The sequence below is a fragment of the Callospermophilus lateralis genome, chromosome 1 (assembly GCF_048772815.1).
Source record: "Callospermophilus lateralis isolate mCalLat2 chromosome 1, mCalLat2.hap1, whole genome shotgun sequence".
NCBI lineage: Eukaryota > Metazoa > Chordata > Mammalia > Rodentia > Sciuridae > Callospermophilus > Callospermophilus lateralis.
In genome coordinates, this window is record NC_135305.1 from 180,467,696 (window position 1) to 180,485,406 (window position 17,711).

Here is a 17,711-nt window from a genome sequence, read left to right on the forward strand (position 1 = left end):
TTTACTTTTAAGTGAACACAATATTTTTATTTTACATTTATGTGGTGCTGAGGATCCAACCCAGTGCTTCATGCATGCTAGGAGAGCGCTCTACCACTGAGCCAAAACTCCAGCCCTTCGCTATATTTCCAGCCCCATTTATATTTTATTTTGAGGCAGGGTCTCATTAAGTTGCTTAGCGTCTAAATTGCTAAGGCTAGCCTTGAATTTGTGATCCTCCTGCCTCAACCTTTCATGTCACTGGGATTATAGGTATGCATCATGGCTCCTGGAACCCTTCTAGTGTTCTGACAACACACACTACCCCTCCTTACCCTGGTTGAACTCCAATGCCCTGTTCTGGCCCCAATGGCTTCCTCATCCTGCACAGATTCTAATTTACCTGGCCCTACCTAATGATTTTAGCACTGAATTATTCAGGAAGAGGAAAAACTATATACTCATTTTTAGATTAAATCATTGTCTTTCTTCTGTTCTTAAGACACTGTTTTTGGTCCTTTTTATTGAATGTGATTTGGTTACATAACTGTTGTAAATGATTTCTTTAAATCAATGTATCTCATAAACTACCAAGTTTACTAAGATAATGTCAACTTGCCTGTAAATTATAATATCTTATATCATTAATTCATTCAGCTTCCACAACATTTGTTTCAAATCACAATCTCTGTTAAAGGTGACCTGATTTTGACCAAATCAGTGTCAAAGCCAAAGGTTTTTTTTTATCAAAGTAGGCTGCAAAGCTTTACATGATTAGGTCTCTTTTCCCTCCACCTTTCTTTGGGTGTCTTCCTGGAGGCTCTTCTCCCAATACTCTAGTCTCTATGTAATTCCTGAATCAGGCTAGGTTAGGCCACTCCTGCCTTAAGGCTTTGGGCCTCTGTTCTAAATGGTTCCTCTTACTTCAATGCTCTATCCTCAGATGTTCCCATGGCTCATTCCTGTGACTCCTTCAAGTTCTTTTTTTCTTTAATTTATATTATTGTACTAGGGATTGGAACCCGGGGCTCTCTACCACTGAGCTACATTTTCCAGCCCTTTCTATTCCTTTATTTTGAAACAGGGTCTCATTCAGTTGCTGAGGCTAGCCTCAAACTTGCAATCCTCCTGCCTCAACCTCCCAAGCTGCTGGGATTACAGGCATGAGCCACCTTGCTTGGCATCCTTCATGTTTTTGTTTGAATGTCACCTTCTCAGTGAACCCAACCTGAAGAACCTACTAAAGTGTTAACTTTAAATTAACTGGCAACTACTCCTATTTTCCTGTTCTATTTCCATATCACATTTCTAATATTGCTTAAGTTTGTTTTTCTCCTTACCATATCTACTAAACAGTAGCTGTACAAGGACAGGGATTTTTAACATTTTGCTCATTATTTAGTAAATATGGAAGGAAACAGTCATTTCCTGAGGCAGTCTGAATCCCCAAACTAAATTAATAGTGCCATCTAGTGTTTGTAGATGGATATGCTGTTTAACTCAGATTGCATTAGCCATGAGATAAATACTACTGGTTTAATTAATTCTGTTACTGTTTTTTTTTTTAATTGTTTTCTGTGGTTCTGTAAAAATTAAAATGTTTGCTTTTTTGATACTTGGGATTGAACTATGGGGTATTTTGCCTCTGAGCTACATCACCAGCCCTTTTTATTTATTTATTTTTTTGGGGACAAGGTCTCACTAAGTTGCTGAGGCTGGCTTTGAACTTTTGATTTTCTGCCTCAGCTTCTGGAGTCTCTGAGATTACAGGCATTGGCCACCATACCCTGCCTAAAATGTTTTCAAACATTAAATAGTCATGAAACATTCTGACTTCTCCAATAGCAACCTCTTTACTCTAACTTGTCTGTTTACAGAATTCCTGTGGTGGCAGCAGTATAATAAATGCCATTTATCTTTTAACCTTAAGGCACTTCTATACCTCCTCCCTATACAAACACACAAAACAAAACAACAAAACCCCAAATATGTCAATGTGGTAATAGTCTTTGCTGTTTGGGCAATTGTGTTGGTATACTTTTTTTCTATAATATCAAAATACATCTGGTATGGTTTGAATGTTCCCATCCAAACTTATGTTGAAATTTAAACCCCATGGTACAATATTATGAGAGTAGAAATTCCAGCATTTTGGTACAGAGCTATAATTCCAGCAATTTAGAAGGCTGAGGCAGGTGGATCGTTTGCGGCTAGATTTAGTAACTTTGTGAGACTCTGCTCAAAAAAATTTAAATAAACAAATACTTAAATAGGGTCAGCAATGTAGCTCAGTGGTATAGCAGTCATAGGGTCAATCCTCAGCACCACCGCTTCGCCCACATACACAAAGGAACTACTTACTGCTTTATAGACAAAGAGAGAGACATGAGCTAAGATGTTCTGTCTCACCATGAGTCTTGTGCCACCTTGGAATTTTGCTAAAGAGTTGTTACCAACAAAAAGGACCTCATCAAATGTGGCTACCAATGTTGAATTTCCCATTTTTCAGAACCATAAGCCAAGTAAACCTTTATTTTTTTATTTTCATTTTTTTTTTTTTACAAATTAGTCTATAGTACTAATTTTTAGCAACAGAAAACAGACTCAAATAGATTATTTGCTTATTTTTAAGTTTTGGGTTTTGCTAAACAGTCCCTAAATCAAAGTGATAAAACATTAATGTGGGTAATGATAATATTATGTAAAACAGCATCTGGGGTCTGGGACTATAGCTCAGTGGCAGAGTGTTTGCCTAGCATATGTGAAGCACTGGTTCGATCCTCAGCACCAAATAAAAAATAAATTAATAAAGATATTGGGTGTCCCTCTACAACTAAATATATATATATATATATATATTTTTTTATTTTTTTATTTTTTTTTATTTTTTTATTTTTTTTAAATATTTTTTTTTATTGTTGGTTGTTCAAAACATTACATAGTTCTTGATGTATCATATTTCACACTTTGATTCAAGTGGGTTATGAACTCCCATTTTTACTCCGTTTACAAATTGCAGAATCACATCAGTTATACTTCCATTGATTTATATATTGCCATACTAGGGTTTGTTGTATTCTGCTGCCTTTCCTATCCGTTACTACCCCCCTCCCCTCCCCTCCCCTCCCCTCTTCTCTCTCTACCCACTCTACTGCAGTTCATATCTCCCCCTTGTATTATTTTTCCCTTTCCCCTCGCTACCTCTTGTATGTAATTTTGTATAACCCTGAGGGTCTCCTTCCATTTCCATGCAATTTCCCTTCTCCCTCCCTTTCCCTCCCACCTCTCGTCCCTGTTTAATGTTAATCTTCTTCTCATGCTCTTCGTCCCTACTCTGTTCTTAGTTACTCTCCTTATATCAAAGAAGACATTTGGCATTTGTTTTTTAGGGATTGGCTGGCTTCACTCAGCATAATCTGCTCTAATGCCATCCATTTCCCTCCAAATTCTATGATTTTGTCATTTCTTAATGCAGAGTAATACTCCATTGTGTATAAATGCCACATTTTTTTTATCCATTCGTCTATTGAAGGGCATCTAGGTTGGTTCCACAGTCTTGCTATTGTGAATTGTGCTGCTATGAACATCGATGTAGCAGTGTCCCTGTAGCATGCTCTATTTAGGTCTTTAGGGAATAGACCGAGAAGGGGAATAGCTGGGTCAAATGGTGGTTCCATTCCCAACTTTCCAAGAAATCTCCATACTGCTTTCCAGATTGGCTGCACCAATTTGCAGTCCCATCAACAATGAACAAGTGTACCCTTTTCCCCACATCCTCGCCAGCACTTGTTGTTGTTTGACTTCATAATGGCTGCCAATCTTACTGGAGTGAGATGGTATCTTAGGGTGGTTTTGATTTGCATTTCTCTGACTGCTAGGGATGGTGAGCATTTTTTCATGTACTTGTTGATTGATTGTATGTCCTCCTCTGAGAAGTGTCTGTTCATGTCTTTGGCCCATTTGTTGATTGGGTTATTTGTTATCTTGTTATCTAATTTTTTGAGTTCTTTGTATACTCTGGATATTAGGGCTCTATCTGAAGTGTGAGGAGTAAAGATTTGTTCCCAGGATGTAGGCTCCCTATTTACCTCTCTTGTTGTTTCTTTTGCTGAGAAAAAACTTTTTAGTTTGAGTAAGTCCCATTTGTTGATTCTAGTTATTAACTGTTGTGCTATGGGTGTCCTATTGAGGAATTTGGAGCCCGACCCCACAGTATGTAGATCGTAGCCGACTTTTTCTTCTATCAGACGCCATGTCTCTGATTTGATATCAAGCTCCTTGATCCATTTTGAGTTAACTTTAGTGCATGGCGAGAGAAAGGGATTCAGTTTCATTTTGTTGCATATGGGTTTCCAGTTTTCCCAGCACCATTTGTTGAAGATGCTATCCTTCCTCCATTGCATGCTTTTAGCCCCTTTATCAAATATAAGATAGTTGTAGTTTTGTGGGTTGGTTTCTGTGTCCTCTATTCTGTACCATTGGTCCACCCGCCTGTTTTGGTACCAGTACCATGCTGTTTTTGTTACTATTGCTCTGTAGTATAGTTTGAAGTCTGGTATCGCTATACCGCCTGATTCACCCTTCCTGCTTAGCATTGTTTTTGCTATTCTGGGTCTTTTATTTTTCCATATGAATTTCATGATTGCTTTCTCTATTTCTATAAGAAATGCCATTGGGATTTTGATTGGTATTGCATTAAACCTATAGAGAACTTTTGGTAATATCGTCATTTTGATGATGTTAGTTCTGCCTATCCATGAACAGGGTATATTTTTCCATCTTCTAAGATCCTCTTCTATTTCTCTCTTTAGGGTTCTGTAGTTTTCATTGAATAAGTCTTTCACCTCTTTTGTTAGGTTGATTCCTAAGTATTTTATTTTTTGGGGGGATATTGTGAATGGAGTGGTTGTCCTCATTTCCATTTCAGAGGATTTGTCGCTGATATACAGGAATGCCTTTGATTTATACGTGTTGATTTTATATCCTGCCACTTTGCTGAATTCATTTATTAGCTCTAATAGTTTCTTTGTAGACCCTTTTGGGTCTGCTAGGTATAGAATCATGTCATCTGCAAATAGTGATAATTTAAGTTCTTCTTTTTCTATTTTTATGCCTTTAATTTCTTTCGTCTGTCTAATTGCTCTGGCCAGTGATTCGAGAACTATGTTGAACAGAAGTGGTGAGAGAGGGCATCCCTGTCTTGTTCCAGATTTTAGAGGGAATGCCTTCAATTTTTCTCCACTCAGAATGATGCTAGCCTGAGGTTTAGCATAGATTGCTTTTACAATGTTGAGGTAAGTTCCTGTTATCCCTAGTTTTTCTAGCGTTTTGAACATAAAGGGATGCTGTACTTTGTCGAATGCTTTTTCTGCATCTATCGAGATGATCATATGGTTCTTATTTTTAAGTCTATTGATGTGGTGAATAACATTAATTGATTTCCGTATATTGAACCAGCCTTGCATCCCAGGGATGAATCCTACTAGATCATGGTGCACAATTTTTTTGATATGTTTTTGAATCCGATTCGCCAGAATTTTATTGAGGATTTTTGCATCTAGGTTCATTAGAGATATTGGTCTGTAGTTTTCTTTCTTTGAAGTGTCTTTGTTTGGTTTAGGAATCAGGGTGATGTTGGCCTCGTAGAATGAATTTGGAAGTTCTCCCTCTTTTTCTATTTCCTGAAATAGCTTGAAAAGTATTGGTATTAGTTCCTCTTTAAAGGTTTTGTAAAACTCTGCTGTATACCCATCCGGTCCTGGGCTTTTCTTAGTTGGTAGTCTTTTGATGGTTTCTTCTATTTCCTCACTTGATATTGGTCTGTTTAGGTTGTCTATATCCTCCTGCCTTAATCTGGGCAGGTCATATGACTTAAGAAATTTATCGATGCCTTCACTATCTTCTATTTTATTGGAGTATAAGGATTCAAAATAGTTTCTGATTATCTTCTGTATTTCTGAAGTGTCTGTTGTGATATTGCCTTTTTCATCCCATATGCTAGTAATTTGATTTCTCTCTCTTCTTCTCTTCGTTAGCATGGCTAAGGGTCTGTTGATTTTATTTATTTTTTCAAAGAACCAACTTTTAGTTTTGTCAATCTTTTCAATTGTTTCTTTTGTTTCGATTTCATTAATTTCAGCTCTGATTTTAATTATTTCTTGCCTTCTACTTCTTTTGCTGTTGTTTTGCTCTTCTTTTTCTAGGATTTTGAGATGAAGTATGAGATCATTTATTTGTTGGTTTTTTCTTTTTTTAAGGAATGAACTCCAAGCAATGAATTTTCCTCTTAGAACTGCTTTCAATGTGTCCCATAGATTCCGATATGTTGTGTCTGTGCTTTCATTTATCTCTAAGAATTTTTTAATTTCCTCCTTGATGTCTTCTATAACCCATTGATCATTTAATAACCTATTGTTCATTCTCCAAGTGATGCATGTTTTTTCCTTCCTTCTTTTATCATTGATTTTCAGTTTCATTCCATTATGATCAGATAAGATGCATGGTATTATCTCCACTCCTTTATATTGTCTAAGAGTTGCCCTGTGACATAATATATGATCTATTTTTGAGAAGGATCCATGTGCTGCTGAGAAAAAAGTGTAACTGCTTGATGTTGGGTGGTATATTCTATATATATCAATTAAGTCTAGGTTATTAATTGTGTTATTGAGTTCTGTAGTTTCCTTATTCAACTTTTGTTTGGAAGATCTGTCTAGTGGTGAGAGAGGTGTGTTGAAGTCTCCCATGATTATTGTATGTTGGTCTATTAGACTCTTAAACTTGAGAAGAGTTTGTTTGATGAACATAGCTGCACCATTGTTTGGGGCATATATATTTATGATATATGTCTTGTTGGTGTATGGTTCCCTTGAGCAGTATGTAGTGTCCCTCTTCATCCCTTTTGATTAACTTTGGCTTGAAATCTATTTTATTTGATATGAGTATGGACACTCCTGCTTGTTTCCGAAGTCCATATGAGTGATATGATTTTTCCCAACCTTTCACCTTCAGTCTATGTATGTCTTTTCCTATCAAATGCGTCTCCTGTAGGCAGCATATTGTTGGGTCTTGTTTTGTGATCCATTCTACTAGCCTGTGTCTCTTGATTGGTGAGTTTAAGCCATTAACATTTAGGGTTATTATTGAGATATGGGTTGTTCTTCCAGCCATAATTGTTTATTTATGTTACTAAACATGGTTTGTTTTCCTTTTTGATTATTTTCCCCCCCTTTACTGTCCTACCTCCCACTGTTGGTTTTCATTGTTATTTTCCATTTCCTCTTCCTGTAATGTTTTGCCGAGGATGTTTTGAAGACATGGTTTTCTAGCTGCAAATTCTTTTAACTTTTGTTTATCGTGGAAGGTTTTAATTTCATCTTCCATCCTGAAGCTTAATTTCACTGGATACATGATTCTTGGTTGGAACCCATTTTCTTTCAGTTTTTGAAATATGTTATTCCAGGATCTTCTAGCTTTCAGAGTCTGTGTTGAAAGATCAGCTGTTATCCTGATTGGTTTACCCCTAAATGTAATCTGCTTCCTTTCTCTTGTAGCTTTTAAAATTCTCTCCTTATTCTGTATGTTGGGCATCTTCATTATAATGTGTCTAGGTGTGGATCTCTTATGATTTTGCACATTCGGCGTCCTGTATGCTTCTAGGATTTGGGATTCTGTCTCATTCTTCAAGTCTGGGAAGTTTTCTCGTATTATTTCATTGAATAGGTGGTTCATTCCTTTGGTTTGGACCTCTATACCTTCCTGTATCCCAATGACTCTTAAGTTTGGTCTCTTTATATTATCCCATATTTCTTGGATGTTCTGCTCATGGTTTCTTAACAGTTTTGCTGAGCTATCTATGTTCTTTTCAAGTTGAAATACTTTGTCTTCATTGTCTGATGTTCTATCTTCTAAGTGTTCTACTCTGCTGGTAGTATTCTCAATTGAGTTTTTAAGTTGGTTTATTGCTTCCTGCATTTCTAGGATTTCTGTTTGTTTGTTTTTTATTACCTCTATCTCCCTGTATAGTTGATCTTTTGCTTCTTGGATTTGTTTATGTAATACATTGTCGAAGTGGTCGAAATGATCTTTCATTGTCTGATTTTGCTGTCTAATGTCTTCCTTGAGACTCCAGATCATTTGCAGCATGTATATCCTGAATTCTTTATCTGACATTCCATCTGCTGCAGCTATAACCTCTTCTAAAGTTGAGTTGACCTGCATTGCTTGTGGTCCTTTCTTTCCTTGTCTTTTCATATTGCTCGTGTTTCTTTCTGCTTAGTGAAACTGTTGTGTTTTTGAAATTTTTCCCCCTATATATTTATATTGCTCTTGTATAATTGAAAAGTCTCCCTTGCAGGGGCGGGCGGCAGCTCTGCTCCTCCTCCAATTGGGGTGATCTGTCTACCACGCTGGCGGGCCGCTGGGACTGTTCTGCCGGTCGGTTGCAGGTCTGCCTACCTTGGAGGCGCGGGCAGCGGCTCTGCTCTGCCCTTCCTCCTATTGGTGTGACGTGTCTACCACGTCACCACGTCTGTGAACCCCTGGGCCTGTTCCACCAGTTAGTCGCGGATCTGACTACCTTGCAGGCGTGGGCGGCGGCTCTGCTCTGCCCCTTCTGCAATTGGGTTGTCGTGACTACCACGCCGGCAGGTCGCTGTGCCTGTTCTGGGCGCGGGCTGCAGCTCTGCTCTGCCCCTCCCCCAAGTGGTGTGACGTGTCTACCACGCCGGTAGGCCGCTGGGCCTGTTCCGCCAGTCTGTCACAGGCCTGCCTATCATGCGGGCTCGGGTGGAGGATCTGCTCTGCCCCTACTCCAATTGAGGTGTCATGACTACTACTCCGGCAGGTCGCTGGACCTGTTCTGGGGGTGGCGGTTCTGCTCTGTCCCCGCTCCAATTGGGTTGACGTGTCTACGACGCTGTCGGGCCGCTGGGCCTGCTCCGACCGCGGGCGAAGGCTCTGCTCTGCCCCTACTCCAATTGGGGTGATAGGTGGCGTGTCTACCACACCAGCAGGCCACTGGGCCTGATCCGCCGGTACGTCGCAGGTCTACCTACCATGCGGGCTCAGGAGGTGGCTCTGCTCTGCCCCTCCTCCAATTGGTGTTACGTGTCTACCACACCAGTAGACCGCTGGGCCTGTTCAACTGGTCGGGCGCAAGTCTGTCTACCTTGCAGGCTCGGGCGGCGGCTCTGCTCTGCCCCTACTCCAAATGGGGTGATGTGGCTGCCACTCCGGCGGGCCGCTGGGCCTGATGCGGGCTCGGGGAGCGGCTCTGCTCTGCTCTGCCCCTCCCCCAGGTGGTGTGACATGTCTACCACGCCGGCAGGCCACTGGGCCTGTTCCGCCAGTCTGTCACAGGCCTGCCTACCTTGCGGACGCGGGTGGAGGATCTGCTTTGCCCCTACTCCACTTGGGGTGTCTTGACTACTACACCGGCAGGTCGCTGGACCTGTTCTGGGCGCGAGTGGCGGCTCTGCTCTGTCCCTGCTCCAATTGGGTTGACGTGACTACGACGCTGTCGGGCCGTTGGGCCTACACCGACTGCGGGAGAAGGTTCTGCTCTGCCCCTACTCCAATTGGGATGACGGGTGACGTGTCTACCACACCAGCAGGCCGCTGGGCCTGATCCGCCGGTCGGACGCGGGTCTGCCTACCTTGCGGGCTCGGGCGTTGGCTCTGCTCTGCCCCTACTCCAAATGGAGTGATGTGACTGCCACGCTGGCGGGCCGCTGGGCCTGATCCAGGCTCGGGGAGCGGCTCTGCTCTGCCCCTCCCCCAAGTGGTGTGACGTGTCTACCACGCCGGCAGGCCGCTGGGGCTGTTCTGCCAGACTGTCACAGGCCTGCCTACCTTGCGGACGTGGGTGGAGGATCTGCTTTCCCCCTACTCCAATTGGGGATTCTTGATAACCACGCCGGCAGGTTGCTGGACCTGTTCCTGGCGCAGGCGGCGGCTCTGTTCGGCCCCTGCTCTAGCCGGAGCGATGCGACACCACGCCGGCAGGTCGCTGGGCCTGTTCCGGGCTCTGGCGGCGGCTCTGTTCGGCCCCTGCTCTAGCCGGGGCGACGCTACACCACGCCGGCGGGTCGCTGGACCTATTCCGGGCGCAGGCGGCGGCTCTGTTTGGCCCCTGCTCTAGCCGGAGCGATGCGACACCACGCCGGCGGGTCGCTGGGCCTGTTCCGGGCTCTGGCGGCGGCTCTGTTCGGCCCCTGCTCTAGCCGGAGCGACGCGACACCACGCCGGCGGGTCGCTGGGCCTGTTCCGGGCTCTGGCGGCGGCTCTGCTCCGCTCCTCTGGCCTTCACAGTATTCAGCAGGACCCGGACCGAGAGACAGTTTCCGCGGGTTCTTTATCCCTGGGCCAGAGCAGTTCCGGGAGCCAGAATTCGGCCTCTCCGGACTTGGTGCATGCTCCGACAGGAGCAGGCTCCAAGAAGCAGTTTCCGCGGGTTCTATAGCCCTGGGCCAGAGCAGCTCCGGTAGCCGGAGCTCCGCCGCTCCGGGCTCGGTGCGTGTTCTGATAGGAGCAGGCTCCAAGAAGCAGTTTCTGCGTGTTATTTAGCACTAAGTCTGAGCAATTTGTCTGCGAGACGCAGACAATTGTCAGCCTGAAATTACCTGTTCTATAGTTGAAAGAGCTGCAATCAGTCAAAAACAAGGATGGTGACGTCAGCTCTCCAAGATGGTGGCCGCTGGCTTCCTCCGTGGTCTGGCCGGTGTGGAGAACCGAACTGGACCGTTTCCTTCCCCGTCTCCAACCCAGAATTCAGCTCCGAGCTCAGCAAATGCCTAGCTGGCAGGAGCCCGCAGAATCAGCATCGCTGTATCTCTGCGCCACCAGCCCGTCGTTTCCCAGTGCGAGCCGCAGACTCCAGCCGCAGGGCGATCTGCCGAACAATCAGCGCTCCGTACGGACAAATCGCTGGCTTTTGAGCCCCTGAAGCTGATCCTCGTGTGATGAAAATCCTTCCACTAGGTTTTGGAGCACCCCAATTTTGCTGGAAATTCCTAACAAGATAGCTTTTAGCCGTTCTAACTCATCATTTTCCCTCACAGTGACGCAGTACTCGGAGTTACTGCACTCCCTTCGCGGCCATCTTCCCCCTCCATATATATATATTTTAAAAAACAACATCTGAATTCTATAATAAACATGATCTTATTTAGAAAACATTCCTTTATTTATTTCTTTATTTTTTGGTATAGGGGATTGAGCTCAGTCATAGAGTTAAAATCCTGGCTCTTTTTATTTTTTTATTTTGAAAAAGGGTTTAAGTTGTTGAAGCTGGCCTCAAATTTCAATCTTCTTGCCTCCAAAGTTGCTTGGAGTGCAGGCATATATCACCACATCCAGTTGGTTTTATTCTTTTTATACTCAAGAAAGTAGAAGCTACAGAATTTGCCTTGCAATTGCTAAGGAATAACCAGTTGATTCTTGCTGCCCTATCACCCTCTTTTTGCAACCTACTCAAGACTTTTTCTTCTGCTTTCCAATTGCTCAAGGTTTTCCAGTTGCTATCACTAGTCTAATATTTTAAGATAGATGGAATTATTCAAGTTCCAAAATTTCCAATTAATATACCCATTTCTTGAATTTGGTTCATTAAAGCTGGATATTAAAAAGAAAACAACTGAATTAGCTGTTAAAGTATGTCCCAATAAAGAGTGATCTATCAAGTAACATTCAGAAGTACTCACATTGTACATTATGCTCTTTAAAAGTAGCATGAATTCCCCAGAATTTCAGATTGATGAAATCTTTCAGAGGAAATTTTGAGTAGGTGATTTCCAGGCTCTCTATATGATTCTAGAAATGGTGCCATCCTAAGCTGGAATTTAGGATTCTTTTTCTAAACATTTACTTGACCTTTTTCTTGGGATGGGGGTGCAGTGGTAGTGGTGCTGGGGATCCAACCCAAGGCCTTGCACATGTTAGACAAGTGCTCTACCACTGAGCTACACCCCTAGCTCTGATTTCTTAAATTCTCTTAAATATAAGGTTTGTTTTTTTTTAGGGGGAAAGTGAAATGGGCATTCTCCATCTTTTTTTTTTTTTTCCCCTTTTTCTTTTTTGGCATCAGGGATTGAACCCAGGGATGCTTAACTACTGAGCCACATCCCCAGCCTGTATATCTTATTTTGAGACAGGGTCTCGCTAAGTTACCTACAGCCTCGCAAAGTTGCTGAGGTTGGTTTTGAACTTGCAATCCTGCTGCCTCCCAGTGGTCTTTCTCCATCTTTGATAAAAATTTAACATGTGGTTTGAGAACTGCTTGCATCACACTCATCTGGAGAGATGTCCAGCTCTAACTCTGACCTATTACAAAAGAATTTCCAGGGCTGGGGTTGTGGCTCAGAGGTAGAGCACTTGCCTAGCAAGGTGAGGCACTGGGTTTGATTCTCAGCACCACATAAAATAAAATAAAGACATTGTGTTCGCCTATAACTAAAAAAAAAAAAAAAAAAAAAAAAAAAAAAAAAAAAAAATTAAAAAAAAAAAAAGAATTTCCAGCAGAGCTCAGGGAATCTGTCTTTTAACATCTCCCTGCAACCTCCACCATGCCCAGATGATTTCTATATGTGCCTAAGATTAGAGGATCTAGGGGATAATTTTGAAAATTAAACCATCACTGTCATTTGGATTGTTGGATTCTTTTCTATTACAGATCACAGACAAGAACTTCAAGAAATATCATGTAAAAATCTAGTTATAAGAAGACCAAATAAATTTTAGGAGACTAATAATTAACAAATCTATTTATAAGATTGAATGTCCTTTGGTTGTAAATTACATGTGTGCACTGTCTCAATGAATTATATGTGTGAAACATCTTAAAGAATTATTTGGTGGATGTTGTTTAATCCTGACTTGCCATCCATAAAATTAACCAGCTGCCCAAAGTTTTTACTATGCTACCCACACACCAGTCTCCAGTAACCCCTGAGGCATTCTCTGAACAAGCCTCATTTCCTATATAAAAGGAAATGGGCTTAAAATGAACTGAGTTTGGTCAACTGTACAAAACTTAGGCTGATTAAACTGAAACAGGTTATCAAAGGAGACTGCAAATTTTGCAGCTTTAAAGATGCTTTAAAATAGGAAATATTTTATTTTTGGATAAGCATGGTATACAGTGGTATAAAGCTAAAGGATTCAAACAGAAGAAGCTTCTTTCTAGGTTTATAATTTTTAAAAATAACTTTATTTATTTATTTTACGTGGTGCTGAGAATCAAACTCAGTGCCGTGCATGTGCTAAACAAGCATTCTACTACTGAGCCACAATCCCAGTCCTTATATTTATAATTTGACTAAACCAGCTCTCTACCTAATTGAAAGTTAACCTGTTCTTGTTTGTTTTTTAACAAGCTGACCCTGTCAAGAATTCCATGCCCTTCTCTGATAACATAATAGCCTCTTAAGAATACTTAATAGAAACATTGTTTAAATGCACATAACATAAAATGATGGAAACTATTTAATTTGATGACACCATATAATTACTCTTCTTTCATATAAAGTTTTATATATAAAATTACCACTGACCCACAACCCCAGTCCTTATACTTTGTTTTTTAATTGCCTCTTACTCCTGATTATTATCAGGTGTCACCACCCTTCTTAAAATCTAAATCACAGTTCAACCAAAGTCACTCACCTTGCAGGTCTTCCTTCTTTGGAGTCAGGGTGCATGGCACTTTTGTTGGCAGAACAGAAAAGAAATACCAAAAATTAAAAATCCATAACACAACTGGGCGCCCTTAACCTAATTTAAGAATTGACTTGAAATCACCTTTATCAAAAACTAAAGATCTCTTCAAAAGAATGACTAGTTGGTAAAAGATCTAAGGGAAGAGTTCTCATTGAAAGACATAACACTAAAGATAATTTGTGAAACTGTAATAAAAATTTACCGGATAAAATTTTAAAACATAATTGTGTTTTCTTTCAAGCCATCATGGAAAAATCTTTTAGTTTAAAATATGTAATTCCATATTTGGATTTGAGCCACGGTTTCTGGATTTGTTCTAATATATCTGTAGAACCAGTGATCTTCACTCACCATCTTATACTTTCTGAATGAAAATCGAATAGATTGGTGGTTTTAATGGCTAGATTTTTGGTAAACTTTTCTCTCTCTGCTGACGAAAGCTTCTTACAATTCGACAGAGAAATAAATGAGGCAATTAAAGTTTGGAGAAGATGGACCAAGAAAGAGGAGGAAAGCCAGCGTTCTACCCCTCAGCTGGTTAAGTCTTCATTTTATTTAAGCTTCACTTGACTGTAAAATTTGAGACTGAAGAAGCTGTTTAAAACCTCTTCCAAAAATTTTGAACAGAAACGCTAGTCAGTTGCCAACACAGTTAACCAAGTGTATCCTGATTTTTAAAAAGATGTTTTCCTTTGTGATGTAAAAAAAAATATGGAAGTCGGAATTTCAATGGGTCAGGCTTCTAGGCCTCGTAGGAACTCAAGAACTGGCAACAAAGTCACGTGTTTTAAACAGGGTATACAGATATCCAAGTGTCCAGGAAAATAATTTTGAGTTTACTGCCGACAAATTTACCAGAAAGCCCTGTGAGTGACACAACTTCAGATTTCACGGACATCTTGGGGCTGGGCCCGGAAGGTTATAATTTGATGAAACTTAGGCGCCAGCAGTGGGGTTTTTTTTCCAAGGTCGCTTACAAAATAAGATGCAGAAGAAACACTGTCTCAAATTTCCCAAAGCCGTCCTCACAGGAGACTGGTTACCCGCGGTGGGAAGTGGTGTGGAGACGTTCCCCTACCATTTTTATCTACGTAACGATGCCTCCAACCCCTGGCGGACAGCGCAGCCTCTGCCGCCAGCTATAGCTGAAGCGCCCCGCGCCGCGAAGTAACCTTTCGGCCAGCCCCGCAGTGCTGACGGGCATCGTCACGAGCCAATGGGCGCCCTGGAAGGAGGGACAGGGAGGCCGAGGGGCGGGATTTCCCGCGCGGCCCCTGGGCGCCTGGCTGGAGCTACACGGGCGGTGTCGGCGGCTGCGCCTAGAATAGGGCGGGCAGGCGCGCTAATCTGTGGGCGGCCGCCGCGTCTTCTGCCGCCGCCCTCCCTTCGCCACCATGCCGGGGATCGACAAGCTGCCCATCGAGGAGACGCTGGAGGACAGCCCGCAGGTGAGGCGCGGGCGACGGCAGCGGGCGATGTGGGAAAGCCGGGCGGGCCAACCGCAGGCCTGGCGCTGCCGCCGCAAGTGCCCGCCCCGGCCCAGGTGGGCGCCCCCGCCGCCCAGGTGTCTCCCTCGGCCGCGGGCCGCACCCCGAGCCGCGGAGGCCCTGTGCGCAGCCCGAGGCCCGCATAGGCCTGCCAGGCTGGGCCGAGGGCCGCGGGTGGAGATCGAGCCGCCGCCTCTCGTGGGGCTGGTGGTCACGTACGCGCCCCGTCTCCTGTTTATTTGACGGAAGATGCTGTTTTTATCGCGATGGTGTGAGGTGATAAATCCCCAATCTGGAGAAAATGCAGAGAAGGGGAGAACCCCGGTAGTCTTGTTAATGGATTTCGGAGGCTCGGTATGCTAGGGAAGGAAATGGCTAGTTTTTCTTCTGGAGGTGTGAGAGGCTGTGTGTGGAGAGCCATCGGCGAAGCCAGTTATGGGTGCTCAAGCCTGCTTGCGACCTCGCCGCCTAGTGTGCGGGTGTAGCGGCGGTAACTGGCCGCTGTCACTCGAGCTATGCACAGCTTGTGATGGATGGCGCCTTCCTGGACTGCTGCGCCGCTCGCTGCGGACTTGGCCCCGATAAACTCATCAAAATAAAAGCCTTGTGTTCTGTGTTTTGTGCTTTGGGGATGATGCTCTAGTGATTGCTTAAGCTTAATATGATTTTGGAAAATGTAATATTTTATATATATAAACACACTCAACAATAAAATCGTCTATATTAAAAATGGTGTTGGAAGCAGTTCTAAGTTGCATGGAGAAACTTCACCGCGTGCCTGGCATTTTTACACAATAAGATTTGAGAGGGTGTTGCTGTTCACTTAGAATGAAAAAATTCTGAAATACTTACTTAGAAATAAGATAGCACATATGTCTTGTACTTTTAGTTTGTTGTGCCCGCCCTCCTCCCCAAGAAAAAGAAATGAAAAGGAGGAAAGGGCTAGATTCTCCCTTTACTGGGTGGCACTTCTGCCATGGATTTTGTGTCAGTGTCAATTGCCAAGTTGAAATTGGGCTCTGATTGTAGAATTGATTTGTTCTTTTTCTTTCTGAAAGTTATCTTCGCAGGTCAGTTTATTGCTGGTAATATACTCCTATCAGCCTATAATGACAAAGAGAAACCCACATTTTGCTTTATCTTGACTGCCACTGTAGCCTGTTTTTTTTTTTTTTTTTTTGGCGGGGGGCGGGGGGGGGGGGGCGGAGATACCGGGGATTGAACTCTGAGCCACATCCCCAGCCCTATTTTGTATTTTATTTAGAGACAGGGTTTCACTGCCTCTCTTTTGATGAGGCTATCTTTGAACTCATGACCCTCCTGTCTCAGTCTCAGAGCTGCTGGGATTATAGGCCTACTCCACTATGCCTGCCTCTGATCAAATTTTTCTTAATTAGTTCCTCAGTATAAAGTTATAAGCTATATTTGTTTCAGATGATTTGCAACAATTTTGTGGGTTGCATGGGTCAGGTGCTCTTTGTCATTTTACTTTTTATTATATAAGACTCAACAAGTTGCCTTTCTTCCTTTACCTGGCCTATATGATTTTTTACAGCCCTTAAAGTCTATAAACAACTCAGTATGGTTTGCACAATGCCCTAGCCATGACTAGAGGCAGAGATAATTTTCAACTTTTCACACAATTAGTTTACAATTTGAGAATTAGTTTTTTTATAAGCATGCCTCATGTTAGTATCAGTTTTATATTGAATTTTAATGAAATACTCATGTTGATATTCAGTTTCTAGAGGTAATAAATTTGAACAAGGTAATATTTATTTGGGAAAATTACTTGGGAAACTGGGATTTAGGAAAGTAAGACACTGGGGGTAATTTGTTTTGTTTTTGGTACTGGGGTTTTTAACTCATGCCCTACCACTGAGCTATATCCAAACCCTTTTTATTTTTGAGACAGGGTCTCACTGAATTGCCCAGACTGACCTCAAACTTCCAGTCCTCCTGCCTTAGTTTCCTGAATTGCTGGGATTATAGGTTTGTGCCACTGAGCCTAATTCTTTGGGAGAACATTAAGGCAGGATGGATAGCCTTGGATCTGCAACTGAGGAGATGGAGATTGTAGCCTCCACTGCCACTTAGTACCTTCCACTTTAAAGGCAAATTGCTCATTTTTTCCCCAAATTTGTGTACATAATAGTTTCATCCTGTTTTTAAAACTATAGCTTACATGTCTTCATTTTTTCTTAATGAAAAGAATTTGAAAGACGGCATGATTCCTTTAATTTTTTAAAAATATTTTTTTAGTTGTCTATGGACCTTTATTTTATTTGCTTATTTATATGTGGTGCTGAGAATCAAATGCAGTGCCTCACATGTATAAGGCAACTGTTCTACTGCTGAGCTACAACTCCAGCTCCCCCCACACCACTTTTTTTTTTGAGAGGAGGTCTTACTCACTATATTGGCCAGGATAGATGGAGAGATTCTTTTACCTCTTGAGTAGTTGTCACTAAAGGCTTGTGCCACTTTGCTCAGTTTTCCTCAAATTCTTCTATAAATAGGTCTGAGCAG

General features: G+C 42.4%; 2 protein-coding genes across 7 annotated transcripts in view; one reads left to right on the top strand and one right to left on the bottom strand.

Annotated features, from left to right (window-relative positions):
- Nucleotides 1-14,857, bottom strand: part of Hesx1 (HESX homeobox 1) — a 33,506-nt gene extending 18,649 nt beyond the window's left edge. The window contains exons 1-2 of one of the 2 annotated variants that reach the window (XM_076868400.2): nt 14,774-14,857; nt 13,642-13,680 (exon numbers count right to left, since the gene is read on the bottom strand). The gene's annotated coding sequence lies outside the window, so the exon portion shown is untranslated. Of the gene's footprint in view, nt 1-13,641; nt 13,681-14,672 lie in introns of both variants that reach the window. The other variant, XM_076868409.2, reaches the window with a different exon arrangement.
- Nucleotides 14,858-14,977: 120 nt separating this feature from the next.
- Appl1 (adaptor protein, phosphotyrosine interacting with PH domain and leucine zipper 1) overlaps nt 14,978-17,711 on the top strand; it is a 63,606-nt gene continuing 60,872 nt past the window's right edge. For all 5 annotated transcript variants that reach the window (XR_013089281.1, XR_013089275.1, XR_013089267.1 and 2 more), the window contains exon 1: nt 14,978-15,143. Coding sequence is in view for 2 of the 5 variants with exons in the window: in XM_076839180.1 (XP_076695295.1) it covers nt 15,090-15,143 (54 nt within the window). In the remaining 3 variants the exon portion in view is untranslated. The remainder of the gene's footprint in view (nt 15,144-17,711) is intronic.